At 41.2% G+C, this 20,112-nt stretch overlaps 2 protein-coding genes and 1 long non-coding RNA gene across 5 annotated transcripts; 2 read left to right on the top strand and 1 right to left on the bottom strand.

Annotated features, from left to right (window-relative positions):
• Nucleotides 1-621: 621 nt before the first annotated feature.
• Nucleotides 622-5,096, bottom strand: LOC115592300 (uncharacterized). 2 transcript variants are annotated; one of them, XR_003986110.1, is made up of 4 exons: nucleotides 4,994-5,096; nucleotides 3,861-3,953; nucleotides 3,480-3,624; nucleotides 622-1,989 (listed from the first exon to the last, which is right to left on the bottom strand). It is a non-coding gene; the product is annotated as an uncharacterized LOC115592300 (long non-coding RNA). The 2 variants fall into 2 exon arrangements; XR_003986109.1 differs by lacking the exon at nucleotides 4,994-5,096 and adding an exon at nucleotides 4,586-4,784.
• Nucleotides 5,097-7,813: 2,717 nt separating this feature from the next.
• Nucleotides 7,814-12,581, top strand: LOC115592297 (E3 ubiquitin-protein ligase MARCH5-like). The gene is made up of 6 exons (XM_030434904.1): nucleotides 7,814-7,926; nucleotides 8,242-8,444; nucleotides 8,757-8,887; nucleotides 8,983-9,154; nucleotides 9,253-9,419; nucleotides 10,428-12,581. The coding sequence occupies exons 1-6, from the start codon at nucleotides 7,898-7,900 to the stop codon at nucleotides 10,590-10,592; spliced, it is 867 nt and encodes a 288-aa protein (XP_030290764.1). The 5' UTR covers nucleotides 7,814-7,897; the 3' UTR covers nucleotides 10,593-12,581.
• A 1,084-nt stretch (nucleotides 12,582-13,665) lies between these two features.
• LOC115592293 (BTB/POZ domain-containing protein KCTD9-like) lies at nucleotides 13,666-20,112 on the top strand. 2 transcript variants are annotated; one of them, XR_003986106.1, is made up of 13 exons: nucleotides 13,666-13,843; nucleotides 14,018-14,139; nucleotides 15,268-15,311; nucleotides 15,860-15,953; nucleotides 16,214-16,272; nucleotides 16,480-16,608; nucleotides 16,688-16,755; nucleotides 16,869-16,964; nucleotides 17,135-17,284; nucleotides 17,380-17,485; nucleotides 17,619-17,752; nucleotides 17,851-18,454; nucleotides 18,576-20,112. XR_003986106.1 is itself a non-coding variant. In XM_030434896.1 (12 exons), the coding sequence occupies exons 1-12, from the start codon at nucleotides 13,796-13,798 to the stop codon at nucleotides 17,965-17,967; spliced, it is 1,167 nt and encodes a 388-aa protein (XP_030290756.1). In that variant the 5' UTR covers nucleotides 13,666-13,795; the 3' UTR covers nucleotides 17,968-20,112. The 2 variants fall into 2 exon arrangements, 1 of the variants encoding a protein (XP_030290756.1); XM_030434896.1 differs by having other exon boundaries at nucleotides 17,851-20,112.

The following is a 20,112-nucleotide window of genomic DNA, read 5'->3' as shown; positions in this document are numbered from 1 at the left end:
GTTTTAAATCATCAGGCTTCTGCTGTACAGTAAATATCTAAAATATATTATTGATGTATTATGATTAAAGGGGCACGATGTCATTTTAGAGAAGAAATCCAAACAGAATTTTACCATTTACAATATTAATGAGGTTATAATACAAATTTTCTCCAAAAGTGAATAAACGAGCTGTTCTCAAAGGAAAGCAATGTCCCAGAACACTGTTTGATGCTAGAAAGGTGGCAGGGTCCGCCACATGTAAACAAAGTAAAACAGTATGAAGTGTTTTGTCCTTTAAGGTCAGTTTGTTTATTCACGTTATTCAGTCTTTCTCCTCTGATTAAAGTTTCCTCCCCTGAACTACATAATGCACCTTTAAAGGACTTCGGTTCAGATGGTCTGCAGCCTGTTTCTACAAATAAGTGGTCAAATGATCTCACGTGGAAAAGGGATAATTCTCAAACCAATTACGACAACAATTATGAGTTGATTTGTTTAAAAAGTTTAGAGCACAGCATCAGCGGTGCCTGTAGCTGCATTGTCATTAGCGAGTGGTACCCAGATATATAACAACAATAAAAAGAAGAACCTGCAGTCTGGGACGGCTCTTCATAATAAATTAAGCAGGTAACACAAAACTTGTGACTTGCAGGACAGCTTTATTGTTTCCAGTGGTGTAACAAGTATTCACATCATTTACAGAAGTCAAAATACCACATTACATAACGACACCAACACAAGTCAAAGTACTGCATTCAAATTATAGTAAAAGCATAGAGGTATAAGAATAAAAAAAAAAGTATTCAGTGTGTCCTGTTTATTATGTGTGTGATGCAATAACATGTTAGCAGGAATGAACAACGTAGCTGCTTGAACTGACATTTATCTTAAGTTTCTAGCCTGGAACACTTCAACTGTAAAGTACAAGAACCTCATAATGGACCCGAGTACCTGAGTAACTGTGCTTGGTTACCATCCAACCCTGATTTTTTATTTTTTTTTGTCACTACAAGGCTGATAAGAACAGCTGTTCATATTTAAACCAAAAGTCTATCATTTCCAACATGTCCTGAATGCAACAGGCCTCGTCACCGGCGCCGACCAATCAGAAAGCTGCTAGCTTGTCTTCTTGTCCTGCTCAGAGATCAACACAACCTGCACATTCACACACTTCACAGTACGATCCGAGACTTTATATCTGTTAGCACGCTCTCATTTGTTGTTTACAACACACAGCAGAAGTTTAACATGAGATGCTTTTTACCTTGATGGTGTGAGAGGCAGTGAGACTGTTCAGGAGTAAAGCTCAGCTCAGCTACACCAAACACTTTTATGTTAAGATCATATTGTATATATTTCAAAAAATACATTAAAAAACGTTTTCCTTTGCTGTGATCACATAAAACATGTACATTAGTTTTCAAAGTTCAGAGAGCATATTTAGGCTTAGGCAAAAAAAGCATTCAGAGAAAAATCTGTCAAATACTGGTGCGAGTCTGTAAACTATCCTGACTGAAACAACTACTGGATTTAGTTCAGGTCCCATTTTATATTTTATATTAGTAGGTACTCAGTTTAAAATGAGTTTTAGAGATCTAAACGAAAAATAAATTAATCCAAACTAAAACATTCGGACATTAAAACAGCCTCTCAAAGACAGAAGGAGAAAAAAATAAAATATAATTAGCTACAGATAAAAACAAATGAAATGCTAACGGAAGGCCTGGTCTCTCTTGCAGAAGAAATTGTATGTATTAAATATAGTTAAAGCTTTGGCAATGACACTGAGAGGAGACAAAGGGTTTAGTAGGTAAATAGCCAGTAAAGACAACAGTGCTCACTGTCTGAGCAGGTGAAACTGTTGTCAACAAACACCTGCACGACCTGAAGGAGTTTCATCAGAAGACAGACACTCAGACACTCAGTCGTCTGCTTCAGGATCCTGTTGTGGCTCGTCTGGTTCTGACTGCTCGTCTTTGGGATTCTTCCTTTAGACTCGTCCGTCACCTGCAGGAAGAAAAAGAGGAGCAGTGGTAGTCTGATGTCTCTTTGTGGAGGTTTTGTGTCTTTTTGAGTGAGTGAGTTTGTTAGTTAGTTTGTTTGTGGAGGTTTTGTGTTTATTTGTGGTTTTGTGTGTTTGTGGAGGTTTTGTGTTTGTTTGTGGAAGTTTTGTGTTTATTTGTGTTTATTTGTGGTTTTGTGTGTTTGTGGAGGTTTTGTGGAGGTTTTTTGTGTTAGGGGAGTGTTTTTGTGTGTTTGTGGAGGTTTTGTGGAGGTTTTTTGTGTTAGGGGAGTGTTTTTGTGTGTTTGTGGAGGTTTTTTGTTTGTCTGTGGAGGTTTTTTGTGTGTTTGTGGAGGTTTTTGTTGGTTTGTGTTGGTTTTGTGTTTGTTTCTGTTTGTTTGTCTGTAAAATGTGTACATACACAGATCCACCACAAGATTAAAACCAATGACAGCTGAAATAAATAACATTGATCATCTTGTGACAATGTCACGTTCTGCTGGGAAACCTTGAGTCCAAGCATTCACGAGGACGCCTCTTTGAGAAGCACCACTCACCCAAACACCGCTGCAGACCGAGTGCAGCCGCTCATGACAGTGACACTGCTCAGTGGCAGTGGCCCCCCAGCAGGAGGATGTAGCTGCATCACTGCAAAAACTGCTCAGGCACGACCAGAGGAACGTGACAAAGAGCTCAAAGTGTCAACCTGGCCTCTGAATTCCCCAGATCTCAAACCAACTGAACGTCCACTGGATGTACCATGAGACAAGAACGATCCATGGGGGCCCCAACATGGATGGGACGTGGCACTGGTGCATCCCACAGATGCTCAACTGGTTTGGGATCTGAGGAATTCAAAGGCCAGTTCAGGTTCCTGAGCTGTTTCTGCGGTGTTGCAGGTGCGTTGTCCTGCAGGGGGCGCTGCCATCGAGGAGTGCTGTTCCCATGAGGGGGTGAACTTGATCTGCAACCATGTTTGGGTGGATGATACTCGTCAAAGAGGCGTCCACATAAATGCCAGGACTCAAGAGTTTACAGCAGGACATTTGATTGTAACAAGATGATCAATGCTCACTTCAGCTGTCAGTGTTTCAATGTTTTGGCTGATGCTGTATATTCATGTTAAATACTTCATATAAAGAGATTAATAACATGCATTTAGGTGTCGTTAACAGCCTTATTGTTTATATTTTCCTCTCAGTAAAACAACACATTTAACATACTACTTCTACTTCTTTTAGTATTTCACTATTGAAGTTACTTGTAAATCACCTGTTTGGCAACTTGGTTTTATTAAAAAATATATATATATAGAGCGAGAGTTAAAGGCAGAGTACGTAAGAAACTCTGTCCTAATAAGGCCTACTATGACATTGTTAAAAAGTTTACCAGTTTGCGGGACAAAAAAAGGAATTACTTGTGTGTTAATGAACAGCACCTGACATATCTTACGTACTCTGCCTTTAATTTTGACTCCTACATTGCAAGCACTGACCTTTGTTTGGTCTCTGTGAGAACAGGTATCTCTCCTCAGAGTTCGCACCACTTGAAGCTGCTTCCTGGTCAACTTTCTGCACAGTTCTGAACACTGAACTCAGCACAGGGCTCACAGAAACACAGCAGACAGGTCTGACGTTTCACTGAGGGAGAGGAGGAAGCACTTTAATATCACATCATGACCACATGAAGGTCTGAGAAGAGGACTACTGTCCGGCTTTCAAAACAGCTTCCTGGACTTTCTCTCATTCCAAATGAACCTGCACATTCACACACTTTACAGTACGATCATAGACGTTATATATATCGGCCTCCTTTGCTGTTTACAACACAAAGCAGAAGTATAATTGACTGGTTCAGTACTTAAGATGCTTTTTACCTTGGGGTGTGAGAGGCAGTGAGACTGTTCAGGACTGTTCTGTTCAGCTCCACCAGTCCTCAGGTCTCTCAGGGACCCTCAGTGTGTTGACTCCTGAAATACACATAAATATTTATGTCAAGATCATATTTAATATAAAAAATTTTTTAAAGATATTCAAAGTTCAGAGAGCAAATTTAGGCTTGGATTGAATTAGCTGAAAACAAGTTTAAAGTCTATCTCTTGACACACAGGGAGTCAGTGCAGGGATTTAAAAAACAAATTAGACCAGAATTGAGACAAACACACAGAAACATTACTGTGCAGACTACATTGATGCGGTATAATGAGCATATAAACTACTTTAGCTGTTCAAAATGACCTGTTATCTGTCTGCGTCCTGATATTACAGGCAGCACTTCAGGTATATTTCATATCAGCTGCTGGTAAAACGTTATAAACTCTCACTGAGCTGCTGTTAGCTTCATTAATGGAGAGAGGCTAACCTGCTCAGAAATCATTAAACAACACATGGGCCCTGTTAGCTAACTGTGCTGTAGTCAAAGCTGTTCACATGTACAGCTGTACAGTGGTTATATGGCCATGTTAATGTCTTACATCAGGATCATGGCTACATGCTAACAAGCTCCACCACAGACATGCAGTTAGCTAACAGGTACACCTGTCTGTAAAACACACGAGAAAATGACTCAGGTGTTTTTAAACGCTGGTTATACTGTCAATACCTGGTTCATGTGTCGTTAGTAGTTAATAAAGGAAGCTGAGCCGCTGCTTTCCCAAAGCCTTCATTGCATATGTGACTACTTTAAAGTCAGCTAGCTAACAGCGATCATAACCACCCACACCTACAGTAAACGTTAGCAGACAATGTGTCATGCTGTCTTAAAAAAAAATCAATAAATTAATCAATGTTTCATGCCGACTTCACCTAAACTAGCGACTTGTTTTAAGATAGTGTCCCAAATGGAATTTACTGCGGCATTATTCTGGTTATAAACACGGCAGAGTAAAAACCTTCAAAATCCAAATGAGGTTTGGTGCACCGAACAAAACACAAGGTTCATAATTGATTAATTTGGATGTAGTAAGATGATAATGTCAATTAATTACAAAAGCTTTCATGCCGACTTCACCTAAACTAGCGACTTGTTTTGAGTGACTGTTAGCAGTGGCAATGCCAGCGTCGTCTGTTAGCTCAGGTGGTTACCAGGTGTGTCATTAGAGGTTCCCTCCCCGCTGCAGCGGACCAGGGTTCGAGTCCCGTCCTGGTCTCCTTTCATCCTGTTTCCTGTCATCTCTGAAGCTGTTCTGTCAACCTATAAAGGCCAAAAAACAAACAAAAGGAAACCTCTTCTAACCCCTTAGATGTTTCATTTGTTGAGTAATAAACAGAGAAAATCCCTCTGCACAAAACCTTTGAATGTGATATCTGTCAACAAATGAAAATAAGATTTTGAACCTGTAATTATCCAAAAATCAGATTTATGTTCACTTAATGTATGAACGTTCTCATTTGCACATTTAAACATAACATTAAATAATACATTGTGATATACAACAATTATTGTCTCAATTTAAAGTAATTAACAGGATAATTTTTATGGTAATGTGTTGTTTGTTTTTTTTACCTTATTCACAGCTTTATCTAAAAATGTATAGAATATTGCATTTCAGATCTTTAAAGGTTGTCATCTCGATAATGATTTATTTCTCAGTCAAGTCTCACTTAAACCAAACTTTATACTATTTTTTGTTAGTGACTGCTGTAACTGTGGTGGTGAACATGGTGCTGCTTATGGATCTACTGTAGATGCTTTAGTTAAAGTTACTAACGAGGCAGAAGAAGCTGTTATAATGAAAGAGATCATGGCTGTAGTGTACTTTGACATTGAGAAAGCATATGACTCAGGTGTTAGACTGAACAACTGGGTTCCAGATGTCCTGTCTAACCAGACATTCAGTGTTAAAGTTGGAGCCTCCGTGATATCACCAGTACCAAATGTGGACTTACAGTTTGTGGGACAGAAGCGTGAATTGACTAAAAGAAATGAGGGTAATATTGATCTCTTGGTTAAAAACGATTTACAAAATAATTATTACAACTTCATACCAAAGAGCCAGAGAGTGGACTTATCGGAACAGGAGTGTTAATACCTGAATTTGCTGAATAAAATGCTAAATAACTAATAATATATTATTCCCACAGCAGAACTGACTGCTATAATTTTAGGTATGCGATGGATAGAGGAGGCCTGAGAGAGCGGTCGTCTGCTCAGAGTCAACTGCAGCTCTTAAAAGCCTGATTTCAAAAGAAAGGATCTATTGATAGAAATATATATATCATTGCTGAGACTACAAAGACTTGGAATTAATGTGCGGTTTTGTTGGTTCCTGCTCATGTTGGTGTCGAGGCAGTGAGGGATTTGTGGCAGAAGAAGTGGGATGCAAATGAAAAAGCAGACACTGCTTCAACATTCAGAAATCAGTTCACAAAGGAAACAGAGGAAGTGATTGTTTCTAAGACTTAGACATACATGATTAAAATCCTCAAGCCTTTATTTAATGGCAAAGTGTGTTTGTCGGATAAGTTTGATGTTTGTTAGGTTGCTAAAAATGTTGAACACGTCATGAAATGTAGCAAATATAATGTAGAGTACAATGAAAGACTATGAACTCTAATTCGTAGGGCGGAGATGGAGTTTGGAAGGTATTTTAGGGATGAGAAGACTGTCATAACTTTTCTGAAAGATAGAGGTTTAAATTGTAAGATATAATATATATATAACTAATGATTATATTTTGGAGGTGGGGGTTACTATTATCATCAATCATTTACTTGCAGAGTGTAACCTGCAGTCCATGAGACCCTGCGGCGGCGGTTTGCACCTTTACACGTTGGTTTGCGATCCGCCATTAAATCAGAGAAGAAGAAACTAAAAGTCTGTCTTTTCCAGCATGTCGTGAATGCAACAGGCTTCGTCACCGGCGCCGACCAATCAGAAAGCTGCTAGCTTGTCTACTTGTCCTGCTCAGAGATCAACACAACCGTAAGAGAAGAAAACACAGCAGAGCAGCGGGTTAAACACAGAAAACATCTCATATTTGGATAAATTATCATTTTTACAGGTAAGCGGTGTCTTTACACCAGAGTCACATGACGTATTTATAAACTGACAATTAACGAAGTCAGCTGTATCGTCGGTTAAACTAGCTGAGGTGATGTTTACTAGCTTAATGTAAAAGTTGACAGGCTATCCCCTGTTAGCATTAGCATGAGTTGTGTCTTGGAGGTCAGAGCAGGTGGACAGAGTTCAGTTTGAAGTGAACTTGCTGACAAACGATCTAAAAGTCGGATAATATCAGAGAAATAGAGTTCATGTGGGTGTCGATGTTGGTTTTCTGTCTTTAAAGCTGTAGCCCGCAGCTAACTCAGTTAGCTCAAGAATACGTTTACGTTGGTTTCGGTTTATAGAAAGTGCTGCTGTCACGTCACATGGGTAAAATTAGTATCAGCAGTTTGGTTTCACGTTCAGGAACGTTTCACTGGGCTCAGATTAAGCGGTGTAAATCTCAAGGCCTCAGAATGTGTTGGTCAGTTATGGGCTAACTGTCCAGAGGTGGAGGGAGGTCTGACTCTGACCTGAAGATAAAGTACCTATAAGATAACTTTCTGATAACTTGAACTTTTCTGATAACTAAATCCTGTTTGTTAGTTCACGGTCCTTAAATGCATCACATTTCATCAGCTGATCAAATGTTTCAAATGTAAGATCTCATATCTTCAAAGCAGCTCTCAGAAATGTAGTGGAGTCTTCATTTATCACTCACCGTTCCTGGTTTCAGATTCTATTTCATTAAGGCAACAAGTGTTTGCTAACGTGTTTGCTATATGAACTTTACATGTTTTAAGTGCAGCACTTAGTTGTATTCCACCACTGAGACTGTGTTGTAAAGTGTGTAAATGCTCTTTTTAAAGGTTCCGCTGCAGTCTGATGGCTTCATGTTAACACCCAGGACAGCAGAGTCCCTTCAGTACGATGGCGCTTGCTGAGGAGCAGCCTGAGAAGTAAGAACACATCTCGTAAATGAACGTCATGTCTGGCTCAGTGCACCATTTCATTCTGCCGAGATTCTGGCAAACTGGCCCTTTAATGGTCTTAAAATGCAGCCTCATATCGTGTGATTACAAGAGTGTGTTTACGCAACTAATGGATTATTTGATTTGGTAAATACAGAACAGGAGGTGGCTGTGATTGACCGCCTCGTGTATCTGTTTTGTAATTTAATGAGGTTTGGTAATCAAAGATCTTGTTTTACATCGCTGTGTGTGTGTGTGTGTGTGTGTGTGTGTGTGTGTGTGTGTGTGTGTGTGTGTGTCCAGGCACTGCTGGGTGTGTTTTGCCACCGAGAGAGACGACCACAATGCAGAGTGGGTGAGCCCCTGCAGGTGTAAAGGCTGCACTAAATGGATCCATCAGTCATGTCTGCAGCGCTGGCTCGACGAGAAGCAGAAAGGAAACAGCGGAGGAGCCGTCAACTGTCCACAATGTGGCACTGAATACCACATCACCTTCCCCAAGATGGGTGAGTGACGCTTTACAACATGGAGGTCGAGCGTTCAGTCAGTTTCTCGTATCGTGTGTCGAGGGGAATCTTCAGGAGCTGGAGATGAAAAAACTGGTCACAGATATAAAAAACATTCCTGATGGTCGAACAAAGAGTAAAGATTTAATAAAAGCCTTTATTTAGTCACACATGTTGATTTAACGGCAGCAGTTTTAACCTCACAGTGTGAAAGTTACAGATGTTTCTAATGACTGACATCCCTGGTTAAACACTGTTATAAAAACACTTTACATATTAGCACATAACATCCATCTTTCTTTCCTTTCTCAGGCCCGTTGGTGTATTTCCTCCAGCAGGTAGACAGAGCCCTGTCCCGGGTCAGCCCCTTCGCTGCTGTCGGGGTGGTGGTCGGGACTGTCTACTGGTCAGCTGTCACATACGGAGCTGTGACTGTCATGCAGGTACGCAGAGTTAACAACATACCGACAGACAGGATGTAAAACCAGAGAGTGTGACAGCCTGTTGGACCTTCAGCTGTCTGTGTGTCCGTGTGCAGGTGGTGGGACATAAGAAGGGGCTGTACGTGATGGAGCGGGCCGACCCGCTGTTCCTGCTCATGGGTCTGCCCACCATCCCGGTGGTGCTGGTCCTGGGGAAGATGATCCGCTGGGAGGATTATTTAGTGAGACTGTGGCAGAGATACTCCTACAGGGGGCAGCTCTCTCCAGGTACAAACACACACAGTCTTTTCAGATTTTATGTTGAAAACTTAAACCATTAGATTCCATCAGTGATATGATCGATATGATCACGTCTTCTCCCTCAGGTAACAGTCGTTACCTGCCCCGGGTCCCTGTGGACGGACCCGGTTCAGGAGATCACCTCTCTGTGTCCAGGACTCTGTGTGGAGCTCTCATCTTTCCCTCCATCGCCAGTCTGGTGGGACGGCTGCTGTTCGGACGGATGCCCTCCAATCTTCAGCGCACCGTTCTGGTGAGTACACATCATGTACTGAGATCTGCAAAATAACTTATTAAACATACGACAAGGAGTTTTTAACTGGTTATTAAACAGTTTGATAGTGATGCTGCTGCTGTCTGACCCACATGAGATCACGAGACCATCAGTGAGAAGAATGGTTATTTCTGTGTAGTTATTCTTAATGTCTGTCAGCAGGCTGGATTCCAACTTATCAGGTCGGTTGAGTCAGAAAATTTTTAACTATTTTCATGGAGGCACCAGAACAAAGTTCTCTTTGTCTCAACATCGTCGTATTTTGTCCACACGGCTGCCAGAACCAACGCACAATGAAACTTCCATGTAGGAGCCATAAAGTTCACATTTACTGTTTTTGGTATTCTGTGTTTGAATTCTCACCTTTTGTTCATGAACTTTGGGTAGTAAGTGAAAGAATTAGATCAGATAGAAGCGATGGGTGTGTGGACTCATCCAACAACCTGCAGGAGACTCCCAGAAGGACCCATAACTGTGGGACCTCGTCTATCAGGCGAGGAGCAGTTGAGTGATGGATGTGAGCCTCTCTCTCTGGACTTGAGGGCTTTCCTGTTGCTCTTTCCCTGCTTTTTTATTTTCTGGTGCGTCAGTGAAAAGCAGGGAAGAGTAGAAATGAGCTGCTGCTGGAGCTGATGTTTAGAAGTTGCTCAGGAGTGAGACATCTCTCTTCTTTCTTGTCTTTGTTCAGTACAGATCTGAGGTCAGTGACAGTGTAACACTGCTGACATTTCTTTGACTTCAGTTTCTCTTTTAAACTCGACTGAATGATGTTTGAACGCTGATTTAACAGAGACGGAGGGGAAAGTGTTAACGAGCCACCGTCCTTAACTTCAACACGCGTCAAATTAAAATGATGCTGATGGTGAACATTCACATTAAAGACAAAACCCAGATGTTTATTCGTCCAGTGTGAAAGGTGTCACATCGTCCCTCTTGTTGTTTCTTGTCTCTCAGCTGACTCCATGCTGTCCTCCTCTTCCTCCACAGGGTGGCATCGCCTTCGTGCTGATCAAAGGAGTGCTGAAGGTGTATTTCAAACAGCAGCAGTACATCATTCAGGCCAACCGGCAAATCCTCAACTACCCGGAGAGAAACGGAGAGGGACGGCCTGAAGGAGAAGAGGAGGACACAGAGGACAGTGGGAACGAATAGTTTATTGACCTGGACTGAAACCTGTGGGGCAGGAAGTGAGCCAGAGATGATGTCATGATTTAACACATAAAGCTGATGTATAGAGGAGAAGCTTGATCTGCCTTCATTAGAATTACCAACAACCTGAACACTGTCCACCAAGAGGTTTCAGCCTGAGGAAGCTTTTACTTTGTAGTTAAACAACCTGAGAGGCCAAACGTCTGATGACCTGATCCTCCCTGTAGAAGATACAACTGACCACACGTGTCTCATTCACAAAGACACTGTGCGACATATAAACATTCACCTGAACTGTTGAGGTGTTCAGCCAGTGAGATTCAGTTTACATGAAGTCACGGTCAACTTTCTGCACTGATCTGAGTCAATAAACCTGTGTTAAAGAAGTCCAGTGATCGCGGTTAGGAAAATATAAAGAGCATGTGCAGGACAAAGACTTCAAACAGATTATTATTATTATTATTATTATTATTATTATTATTATTATTATTATTATTATTATAAGACCACACTGTGTTCTCTAAAAGTCTAAAGTGGGTTTCCACCTCTAATTTTGTTTTACTTCTTGTCAGTTTTACAACTCGGTTCTCTAAAAACAAACCAACAGACACAAGAAATAAATCAGGAAGCAGCTGTTTGTACGACTGAAACAGTTACAATAAGTTCTTCTTACAAGATAAAGTCGAGGTTAAAGGAGAAACATGATTATTGATCTGCAGCCTGTTCACAGATTTACTGTAACCACAGAGCAGATTCACATTCTGACCTGGAGTCTGAACGGTCCAACACAGACTGATGTTGTGTTTATTATCCCACATTATTCTCACTTATTAAAGGAACAGTTCACACAAACATAAGAATTCAGTCATTATCTCCTCTCCTCTGGTTGATTGTCGTAATCCTCAAAACGTTTGGGACTTGTTTTAAAATAAAAATAACATCAGAGGGTTCCACACAGACGTTTTACACCCTTTGTTAGGATGAAATGTTGCCGCTAAGCTAAGTGTTAGCTCGCACCCCGTCTGAAGCGGGTGCACGAGCTCGACCGAAAGTGTGAATAGTGTCGTTTCAGGTTTGTGATCTCTTGTGATGTTTCTGTTTTAAATCAAGTCTCAGCTGCTTCAGTTGTTCAGCAGAACGCTGCGACTCTGATTTACTGTGAAGCTCCAGAACTGTTCTGTGGACTACCACACTTCAACCACAGATGAAGAGATAATGACTGAATTTAGATGTTTTGGGTGAACTGTTCCTTTAAGCCTTAACTCAGTGGATATGAATGTCTTCCTTTTACGTGCCTTATTTGAAGCACTTTAACAGAACGAGGATCCTGCAGGAATCATCTGCTGTCCAGCAACATACTGACACCTCTCAGTAATCATTTAATCCTTCCTCCTTGTTCCCCTCGACGCCTCTAAAGCCAGTTTATTTATTTCATTAAGGATTTATTTTTTTAAATCCCCCAACTGGTTTCCTACTTCCTCAAGATATTTGAATTCTTGGTTCCTCTCTGATGAGTAACAGGCTGTAATCTGACTTCACACATCAGTTGTTTGTCTGTTCTTTCTGACACCGTGTGATGTCTTTGACGAGTTTGACTGCTGAATCACAGCTGCTTGCTCGCAGCCATGAACTGGTCCCACAGCTCCCAGTACTAACAGGAGACTGGAGCCAGTCGGAGCCTTTCAGAGCCGCGTTGAGGTTGTTGGCTGATTGTTTTGCACATCGTGCTGCAGCACAGCGAGCGGATCTGCTCAGTTGTTTGGAATATGAAAATAAAAGATATGAGATTTGGTTTTGGTTTGGAGTTTTTCATGCAGAAGACGAAGTGGTACTCAAATTAATTTATGATTGACAACAAAAGATTTAGTTTTCTTTGCCAAATGAACTCTGGGACTTTAATTGCACAGTTTTCTTGCTGCTGTTCTGTTTCGAGAAGCTTTTATTTTAAGACTTGGTGATAATTTTGTTTAATAAAGCTGTTTGTAAAAACAATTCTGAGTATTTTTATTATTCAACTCAGCGAACAAGAACAATTCAGTCCAAAGAACAGACTATAAGACTTATTACACTCATTTTTAAAAGTCTTTAAGTAATATAATAACACAATACCTGATCTTAACTCAGGTATGACTTTTGTGTACTTTATACAACACATAAGTTAATATATTTACCTTTTCACAATCAAATAAAATGCTTTATAAACCTCTTATTATGTGATTGTTGGTTATAAAGTTGCAGCTGATGTTTATGAAGCATTTCCACTGAGGACATATATTTTTTCTGGGTCTTTGATATCTTAATATATATATTAAGTAATACTTTATAATATCTGTTATGTAATTAAAATAAATATTTAATAGAAAATAGCACATTTATAGTAAGTAGTTATTTCACTGTTTACAAGCAATGTAATGCTTTATAATCTATTTATTAGTAATTATTTAATGGAAAGTTGCAGCTGATGTTCATAATACTTAATAAATGGTTAATAAATACTGTGTAGTTCTTTTTTAAACATTATTTAGAGTTGAACTGATGTTTAATTATTATAATTATTCAATAAATGTTTTATGAACCCATTATTTGTTTATTAACAGTGAAGTTAATTAACTCAGTCCAATAAACATTTAGCAGTTATTAATGATGGTTTTTATAAATGTTGCCAAGTCAGTAAAGTTCTTTTTAGCAAAGAAATAATTATAATAACAAGACATTTAAGTCAAAATTGGCCATATTTGTTACTTTTCTTCTTCTTCTGTCAGAATTTGAGTCCAGTTTTGATCTGTTAGCTGTAACTGATATAATTTCCTTAATAATGATCGATCTTCTCAAAATGCAGAGAAATGATTGATGATTATAATTTAGAGATTTTGATTAATTAATTAAATATAATTTACTCCAGGTGATTGTTCTGGTACAGATCACAGCTTTAGTTAGTGTTAACTTTTGGATAATACAGAGAATTAAAACTAAAAACAATGAAAAATGAAATAAAATAAAACAATTGTGATGCTCTGCTGAGCGTGGAGGTCCCGCCCACTCTGTTCACCGATTGGCTGTTGCCTTTCGAAACACGCAGCTGATTGGCTAGTTCCGCTTCCGTGTGCGTTTGAGCGGAGTGAGGAGAAAAGGAAGGAAAGAGGTGTTTGCAAAAGAAGAAATGTCTTTTAATGGATCGAACCGAGTCCAGTTGATCTGATTCTGCCATGAGAAGAGTCACTCTGTTTGTCAACGGAACCTCCGCGAATGGAAAGGTGAGCTGTGGAGGCGGGAACGTTAGCTGTGCTGTTAGCTTTCATCTCAACAACAACAATGGCTAGTTAGCTTCACATTAACAGTTAGCTCGTGTTACCGGCTAACTGTTAATGTCGGACATGTTGTCGGATGTGTGGCGCCACACTGAGCTGACGGTCGGTGTCCTCGTGCAGGTGGTGGCCGTGTACGGGTCCCTGGAGGACCTGCTGTCCGTGGCCAGCTCCAAACTGGGAGTCAGAGCCTCTAGTGTTTATAACGGGAACGGCGGCCTCATAGACGACATCACGTTAATCAGGTGAGACGAGAGGAGCAGGTAGACTGTGACGTCACACACAGGAAGTCCTGCACTGATGTAGAAGTTAGTTCTGTATGTGTTATTGTTTATACTAGTGTAACAGGAATGAATTTTGGTTTTGTGGATATTTTTGTTCCTCCAAAAAACATTGATTTTAATTAGACTTTAATTACACACACACACACACACACACACAGACACACACACACTGCCCACTACAGGTGAGAGCCTTCCATTGGATGATTACTGCAGCGATCAATATGTTTCAGCTGGTTATTTAAACCCTAACTGATGCAGACAACCACGTGTAAGACATTTCCTGTGGTCGTGGAAAAGATGGGTCAAATTATTTGCCTGCATCAAAGAAACAAAAGAACTTAGGAGCTGCTGAAACTGGGTTCAGAACTGTCCAACACATTATTAAACCTGGAGGGATCGTGGTGAACATTCATCTTCCAGGAGGAAATATGTTCAGGACAAAAATCTTGGATGATCAGTCAGAGTTCACTGAAACGTTTGGTGAAATGAAAATGTAAGAACTCAACAGAAGAGTTCACAGATGTGTTTAATAGTGGAATAAGAATATTTCCACACAGTGTGAAGAGAACTGAAGGGTTCAGGACTGAACAGCTGTGTAGCCTAAAGATAAAACACTTATCAGTGAGGCTAGTCAAGAAAAATGCCCCAAAATGAGATCAGCTGACGACCTGAATGTACTGAATGAGCAGGTTTTTCTCCCCCGATGACACGGGCGTATTCCAAGATGACAACGCCTCGTTCCATCGGGCTCAAACTGTGAAAGAGAGCATGAGACATCATGTTCACATTTAGACCTGAACCCTTCTGAGAATCTCTGGATGTGCTGGAGAGACTTGACGCAGCGGCCCGACTCTCCCATCATCAGAACAAGATGTTGGTGAAAAATGAATTCAACTCTGGACGGAAATAAATGTTGTGACGTTGCATAAGTTTATCAAAATGATGCCACAGCGAGTGCGTGCTGTAATCAGAGCTGAATGTAAGTCTCTGCCGGATCCATGGGACCTTGTTTCAGTCAGTTTCAGAGAATCAAACATGAAACTTTGAGTTTGTTCTGGTGTTGTAAAGACTTTGTGTTTCCGCCTGCAGAGACGATGACGTGCTGTACATCTCAGAGGGAGAGTCGTTTGAAGGTCAGTCCTGAAACAAGTGTTCAAATCTTTTACAGAAGCAAAAGTATCAATGAAAGAATGTGGACATGTTCTGTTACACATCAGCAGCTAAATGTAATCATCCACTGTTTCCTGTAGTTGAAGTACAGGAAGACATTTTGGCGCTGACTTTGACTCGATGGGTCACCGTTAAAAGTATTCATAAACATTTGAAAAAAAGCACCAAAATCCAAATAAAACGAGTCTTCAGCTGGTGTACTGCAGGTATTATCTATTCAAACATTACTATAAAATCTATTAATTACTCTTTAGTGATCAAAATAGCTATAAACACCTAAATGAAACCAATGAAGTACATTTTTATCCAGAATTTTCACTAATAACAGCACGGAGGCTTTAAGTGACACAAACTGTGGTTGTTTGTGTGAAAATGAGCTGTTTGGATGATAAAGTTGCTGCTCTGTCCTTTGGTGTTAAACACTCTGTGTCAGAGTCTTTCATCCTCTCTGTCACTGGTCAGTTTCATTGATCGTGTATCGGTGACCTGCAGTAACTTTATCTGTGTGTAGATCCTCAGGACGAGCTCAGCGGCCCTGAGAGGGGTCAGACGCACACCGACTGGCTGACGCTCAACGTCGGTGGACGCTGCTTCACCACCACCAGGTGAATATGACTGTAGCTGTTAGCTGCTAGCTCTGTTAGCCAAACACACTGCAGGACTCTGTGCTGCTAAATGCTAACAGCTAACTAGCGCTCCTCCTGCCGAGTTTGATACAGATTTTTTGTTTACAATCCCTCGTCAGTATTGAGTTTACTTGTCTTCTTGTATTGTAACTCATCGTATTGTTATTTTAATATTTGTTTTATGTTTATTGAACAGTATGATTTTCCTGTACATAATGTTTTTGTGTGTGTTTCCTCAGGAGCACGCTGGTCAGTAAAGAGCCTGAGAGTATGCTGGCACACATGTTCAGAGAGAAAGGTGACGTCACACTTACTTTTTAAAAAACATTTTCAAGGAGCAGTTCTCCTAAAATCTAAGTCAGGTGAAGTGTCGTAGTCCACAGAATATTTCTGGAGCTTCACAGTAAAACAGAGTTGCAGCATTCTGCTAAATAATTGGCTGTATTTAACTTGTTGAGTGAACTTTTCCTTTAAAGAGGAATGACTGACGTATTGTTGATTTCAGACGTGTGGGGGAACAAGCAGGACTCTCAGGGCGCGTACCTGATAGATCGCAGTCCGGACTACTTTGAACCCATTCTGAATTACCTGAGACACGGACAGCTCATCATCAACGAAGGCATCAACCCTCTGGGTACGAAACACACGTACAAACATCTGTACAACAGGTGGTAGATCTCAGTCTGTTCTCACCTGCGCTGTTTCCTCTGCAGGTGTGCTGGAGGAGGCTCGTTTCTTTGGTATCGAACAGCTCGCAGAACAGTTGGAGACCCTCATAAAGGTGTGTGTGTGTGTGTGTGTGTGTGTGTGTGTGTGTGTAGACTGAGTGTGTGTAGACTGAGGTGTGTCTTCAGTGCCGGAGGTTTGACCTGTGTCTCTTTGACCTGCGTTCAGTCCACGCAGCCTCCTGACGACCACTCTCCTCTGACCCGCAAGGAGTTCATCAGATTCCTGTTGGCCACGACGACCAAGTCAGAGCTGCGATGTCAGGTAAAGAAAATCTACACAAACATCCAGAACTCGTTGAGCTGGAAACTCTACAGGTGGAAACACAGATAACTCGTCTTCTTCTGGGACATTTTACCATCTGAGTTTTGTCTTGTTTGGATTTTTTGTGGCGATACTGTTTTTTCTGATATATGGATGTTTGTGGTCTGCAGGGTCTGAACTTTAACGGTGCAGATCTGTCTCGTCTGGATCTGCGCTACATCAACTTTAAGATGGCGAACCTGAGAGGAGCCAACCTGACCCACGCCAACCTGAGCGGGGCGAACCTGGAGCGAGCCGACCTGTCCATGGCCTGCCTCGATGTGAGCGCCGCCTCCGTTTAGTCACATGTTTCTGATCGTGACGTCTCAACAAACTGTTCATTCTGTGTGTGTGTGTGTGTGTGTGTGTGTCTCAGGCAGCCAACCTGCAGGGTGTGAAGATGCTGTGCACCAACGCTGAAGGAGCGTCGCTGAGAGGCTGTAACTTTGAAGATCCTGCTGGAATCAAAGCCAACCTGGAGGGTGAAGCAGCCAATCACACGTGTTCTTCAGACCAACCTGAGCAGGTGGAGTTTGTGTTGAACTCATGTCTGATGTGTGTGTGTGTGTGTGTGTGTGTGTGTGTGTGTGTGTGTGTGTGTGTGTGTGTGTGCAGGAGCCAACCTGAAGGGTGTGGACATGGAGGGCAGTCAGATGACGGGGATCAACCTGAGAGTCGCCACACTGAAAAACGCCAAACTGAAGAACTGTAACCTGAGAGGAGCCACGCTGGCGGGGACGGACCTGGAGGTGAGGACACACACAACCACACACACACACAACCACACACACACACACACACAAGCTGTACGTCTGTGATACATTCAGGTGTCGTGTGTTTCTCCCAGAACTGCGACCTGTCGGGATGTGACCTTCAGGAGGCGAACCTGAGAGGCTCCAACGTGAAGGGAGCCATCTTTGAGGAGATGCTGACTCCTCTGCACATGTCTCAGAGTGTGCGGTGAAACTCCGGCGTCTTCCATACAGTGCTTTAAATCACAACATACATACACTCCCAGTGGAGAGGAGTCGGCCTCAGTACAGGTGACACACCTGTGTTTCATGATCGACATGTCCACAAACAGACACACACCCAGCGTAAAGATAGAACGTGTCTCAGATTGTCTAAAAGTGACTCGACATTTGTTCTGCATGTTGATGAGTTGTGTGCTCACATTATCCCAAATGTTTCCAACAACGTTCAAACTACAGAAATCCACAAGTTTAAACAAAGTAAGGGTGCGTTTCATTTGCTCGCCTGTTGCTAGAAAGTCCAGGAGAGTCAGAGAGCGAAACATGACGTGAAGAAATCTTTAAAATGACTCGTCTGAGAAAATGTGTGCCCGAGTCACGTCTGATACATTTACATCAGTAATGGAGTTTGTTTAAAGTTTCACTCTGCAGTTTCAGAGAATAAATTCAAACTCAGCAGAGACTCCGGTTCTGGTTCTGGTTCTGGTTCTCTGTAAAGTTTCATCCATGAAGTAAAGTCCATTTTCCCTCCAGCTCCGGATCACTGTGAGTGAAGAGAAATCACCTTTTTAATCCCACAAGTTACAAAGTCATCTCTGAGTTCTGCTCCAGTCGGATCAGAACAGAACCTGATGAGAGTCCAGGTGTTTATTCCTCCAGAACATCTGGATCTGCACCATGTTTCTGTAGAGAGACTTTTAGTGGCAGAAATCACATATTGTGCATTAAAGGACGTGAAAAAGAGTCTTAATGTAACTCAGCCTGCAGCGTCTGTAAAGTAAAGTTCTCTGAATATTTATTCACAGAATATAAATCATAATAAATAATGAATTAACTTAAATATACAAATAGAACACAGACATTTGTTGAGTGTGTTGGTTTGTGGATCAGATGATGAGTTTGCTAACATCACACACACACATTAGTGAACGTTTGTAGTTGTGGATCATGAAACACACAGTTGGTCTCTCGTCTCGCTCCGATGACGAACGCTGAATGCCAAACTTCTTCTTCTCTCGCTCTGAAACCAAACGCTTCGATTTTTCTACACGTTTCTGTAAACCGGCCGCAGACAGAAGCAGCTGTGTCACGTTTAGTTTGACGCGTCTTTGTGTCTTCACAGCTTGTGTTTGGATGTTTGTCAGGAGGTGATCGACGGGCTTTTGAATGTAGGTTTGATTGTTAATAAAAGTCGTCCGCCTTCAGCACAAGTTTATCATGTTGACGAGCCTTTAAGACGCTTGTTTCAAACGTATTTTAATCTAATCAAGTCAATCTTCAGTCTGACTGTAATCACTCTGATCAGATTAACTGTTTACACAGACGCCAAATAAAGTGATCTGAAGTGTTTACATGAATCTAACTGTCTAATCTGCTGGAAATGTAACAGAAGAAGTTGGTTTTTCCCCCCAATTGTTTTCGGAGATGATTCAATTCCTTCATTAATTTGCTTCAATGTTTTTTTTCCTTTTTTTTAAGATGAGCTCTCCGTCTGTCTGTCCGGGGAAAAATATATATTATCATTTGTTGTTCGATGGATTCTTTGACGAGCTGTTAAAACGGCGTCTCTTCTCCGTTTCTGTTCCACAGAATGAAACACCAGAGCGTTTATCAAATGTCGTGAGTTTCCTTCATCGACAGCTGCAGTGACCTCCAGCTGCTGGTGAAGGAAATGATTTCACATTTAGTTTTCTGACCAGGTGTTTAATATGTTCAGTGTGTGTTGAGTTATGTGTCCACCTCCATCTCATTACCTCTGACAGCTGCTTCTGACGTCGGTCCTGCTTGTTGTGTGTCGTGATATTCAGCAGTTCAAATGTAGAGTCACATAATGTGTTTAAATGGACCGTAAACAACAAACCTGGTGAACTAGAATAAAATCAGATGTATTGTAGAAACATTTAAACGTGTCGGAGCTTCACGGTGACTCTGTTGTTTTCATACGTGATGTTTCATCGTCACTGCGCCGACAGGAAATGTATATTTGAGTAAATGTCGCGTCCTACTGAACGATCTGTTTACTGTGTCACGTTCATGTGATCTGGTTTTAACGTGAAACCATCGAGGTGCTGAACCTGAACGTCTCTCCTGCTGTCACAACGTTACTCTATGTTTAATAAAACTTTTTCTGAAAAATC

This window comes from Sparus aurata, chromosome 12 (genome assembly GCF_900880675.1).
Source record: "Sparus aurata chromosome 12, fSpaAur1.1, whole genome shotgun sequence".
NCBI classification, from domain to species: Eukaryota; Metazoa; Chordata; class Actinopteri; order Spariformes; family Sparidae; genus Sparus; species Sparus aurata.
The sequence above is the reverse complement of the archived record's forward strand: the minus strand, read 5'-3'. Positions and strand labels throughout refer to the sequence as shown.

What these genes read in the sequence shown, in the direction of transcription:
- LOC115592293 (XM_030434896.1), top strand. Translation starts at nt 13,796, where the DNA reads ATGAGAAGAGTCACTCTGTTTGTCAACGGAACCTCCGCGAATGGAAAG. An exon ending in AGTCAGAGCTGCGATGTCAG is followed by an intron (nt 16,965 to 17,134) that starts GTAAAGAAAATC and finishes TGTGGTCTGCAG; the next exon opens with GGTCTGAACTTTAACGGTGC. An exon ending in TGGCGGGGACGGACCTGGAG is followed by an intron (nt 17,753 to 17,850) that starts GTGAGGACACAC and finishes TGTTTCTCCCAG; the next exon opens with AACTGCGACCTGTCGGGATG.
- LOC115592297 (XM_030434904.1), top strand. Translation starts at nt 7,898, where the DNA reads ATGGCGCTTGCTGAGGAGCAGCCTGAGAA. An exon ending in GCTGAGGAGCAGCCTGAGAA is followed by an intron (nt 7,927 to 8,241) that starts GTAAGAACACAT and finishes GTGTGTGTCCAG; the next exon opens with GCACTGCTGGGTGTGTTTTG. An exon ending in ATCTTCAGCGCACCGTTCTG is followed by an intron (nt 9,420 to 10,427) that starts GTGAGTACACAT and finishes CTTCCTCCACAG; the next exon opens with GGTGGCATCGCCTTCGTGCT.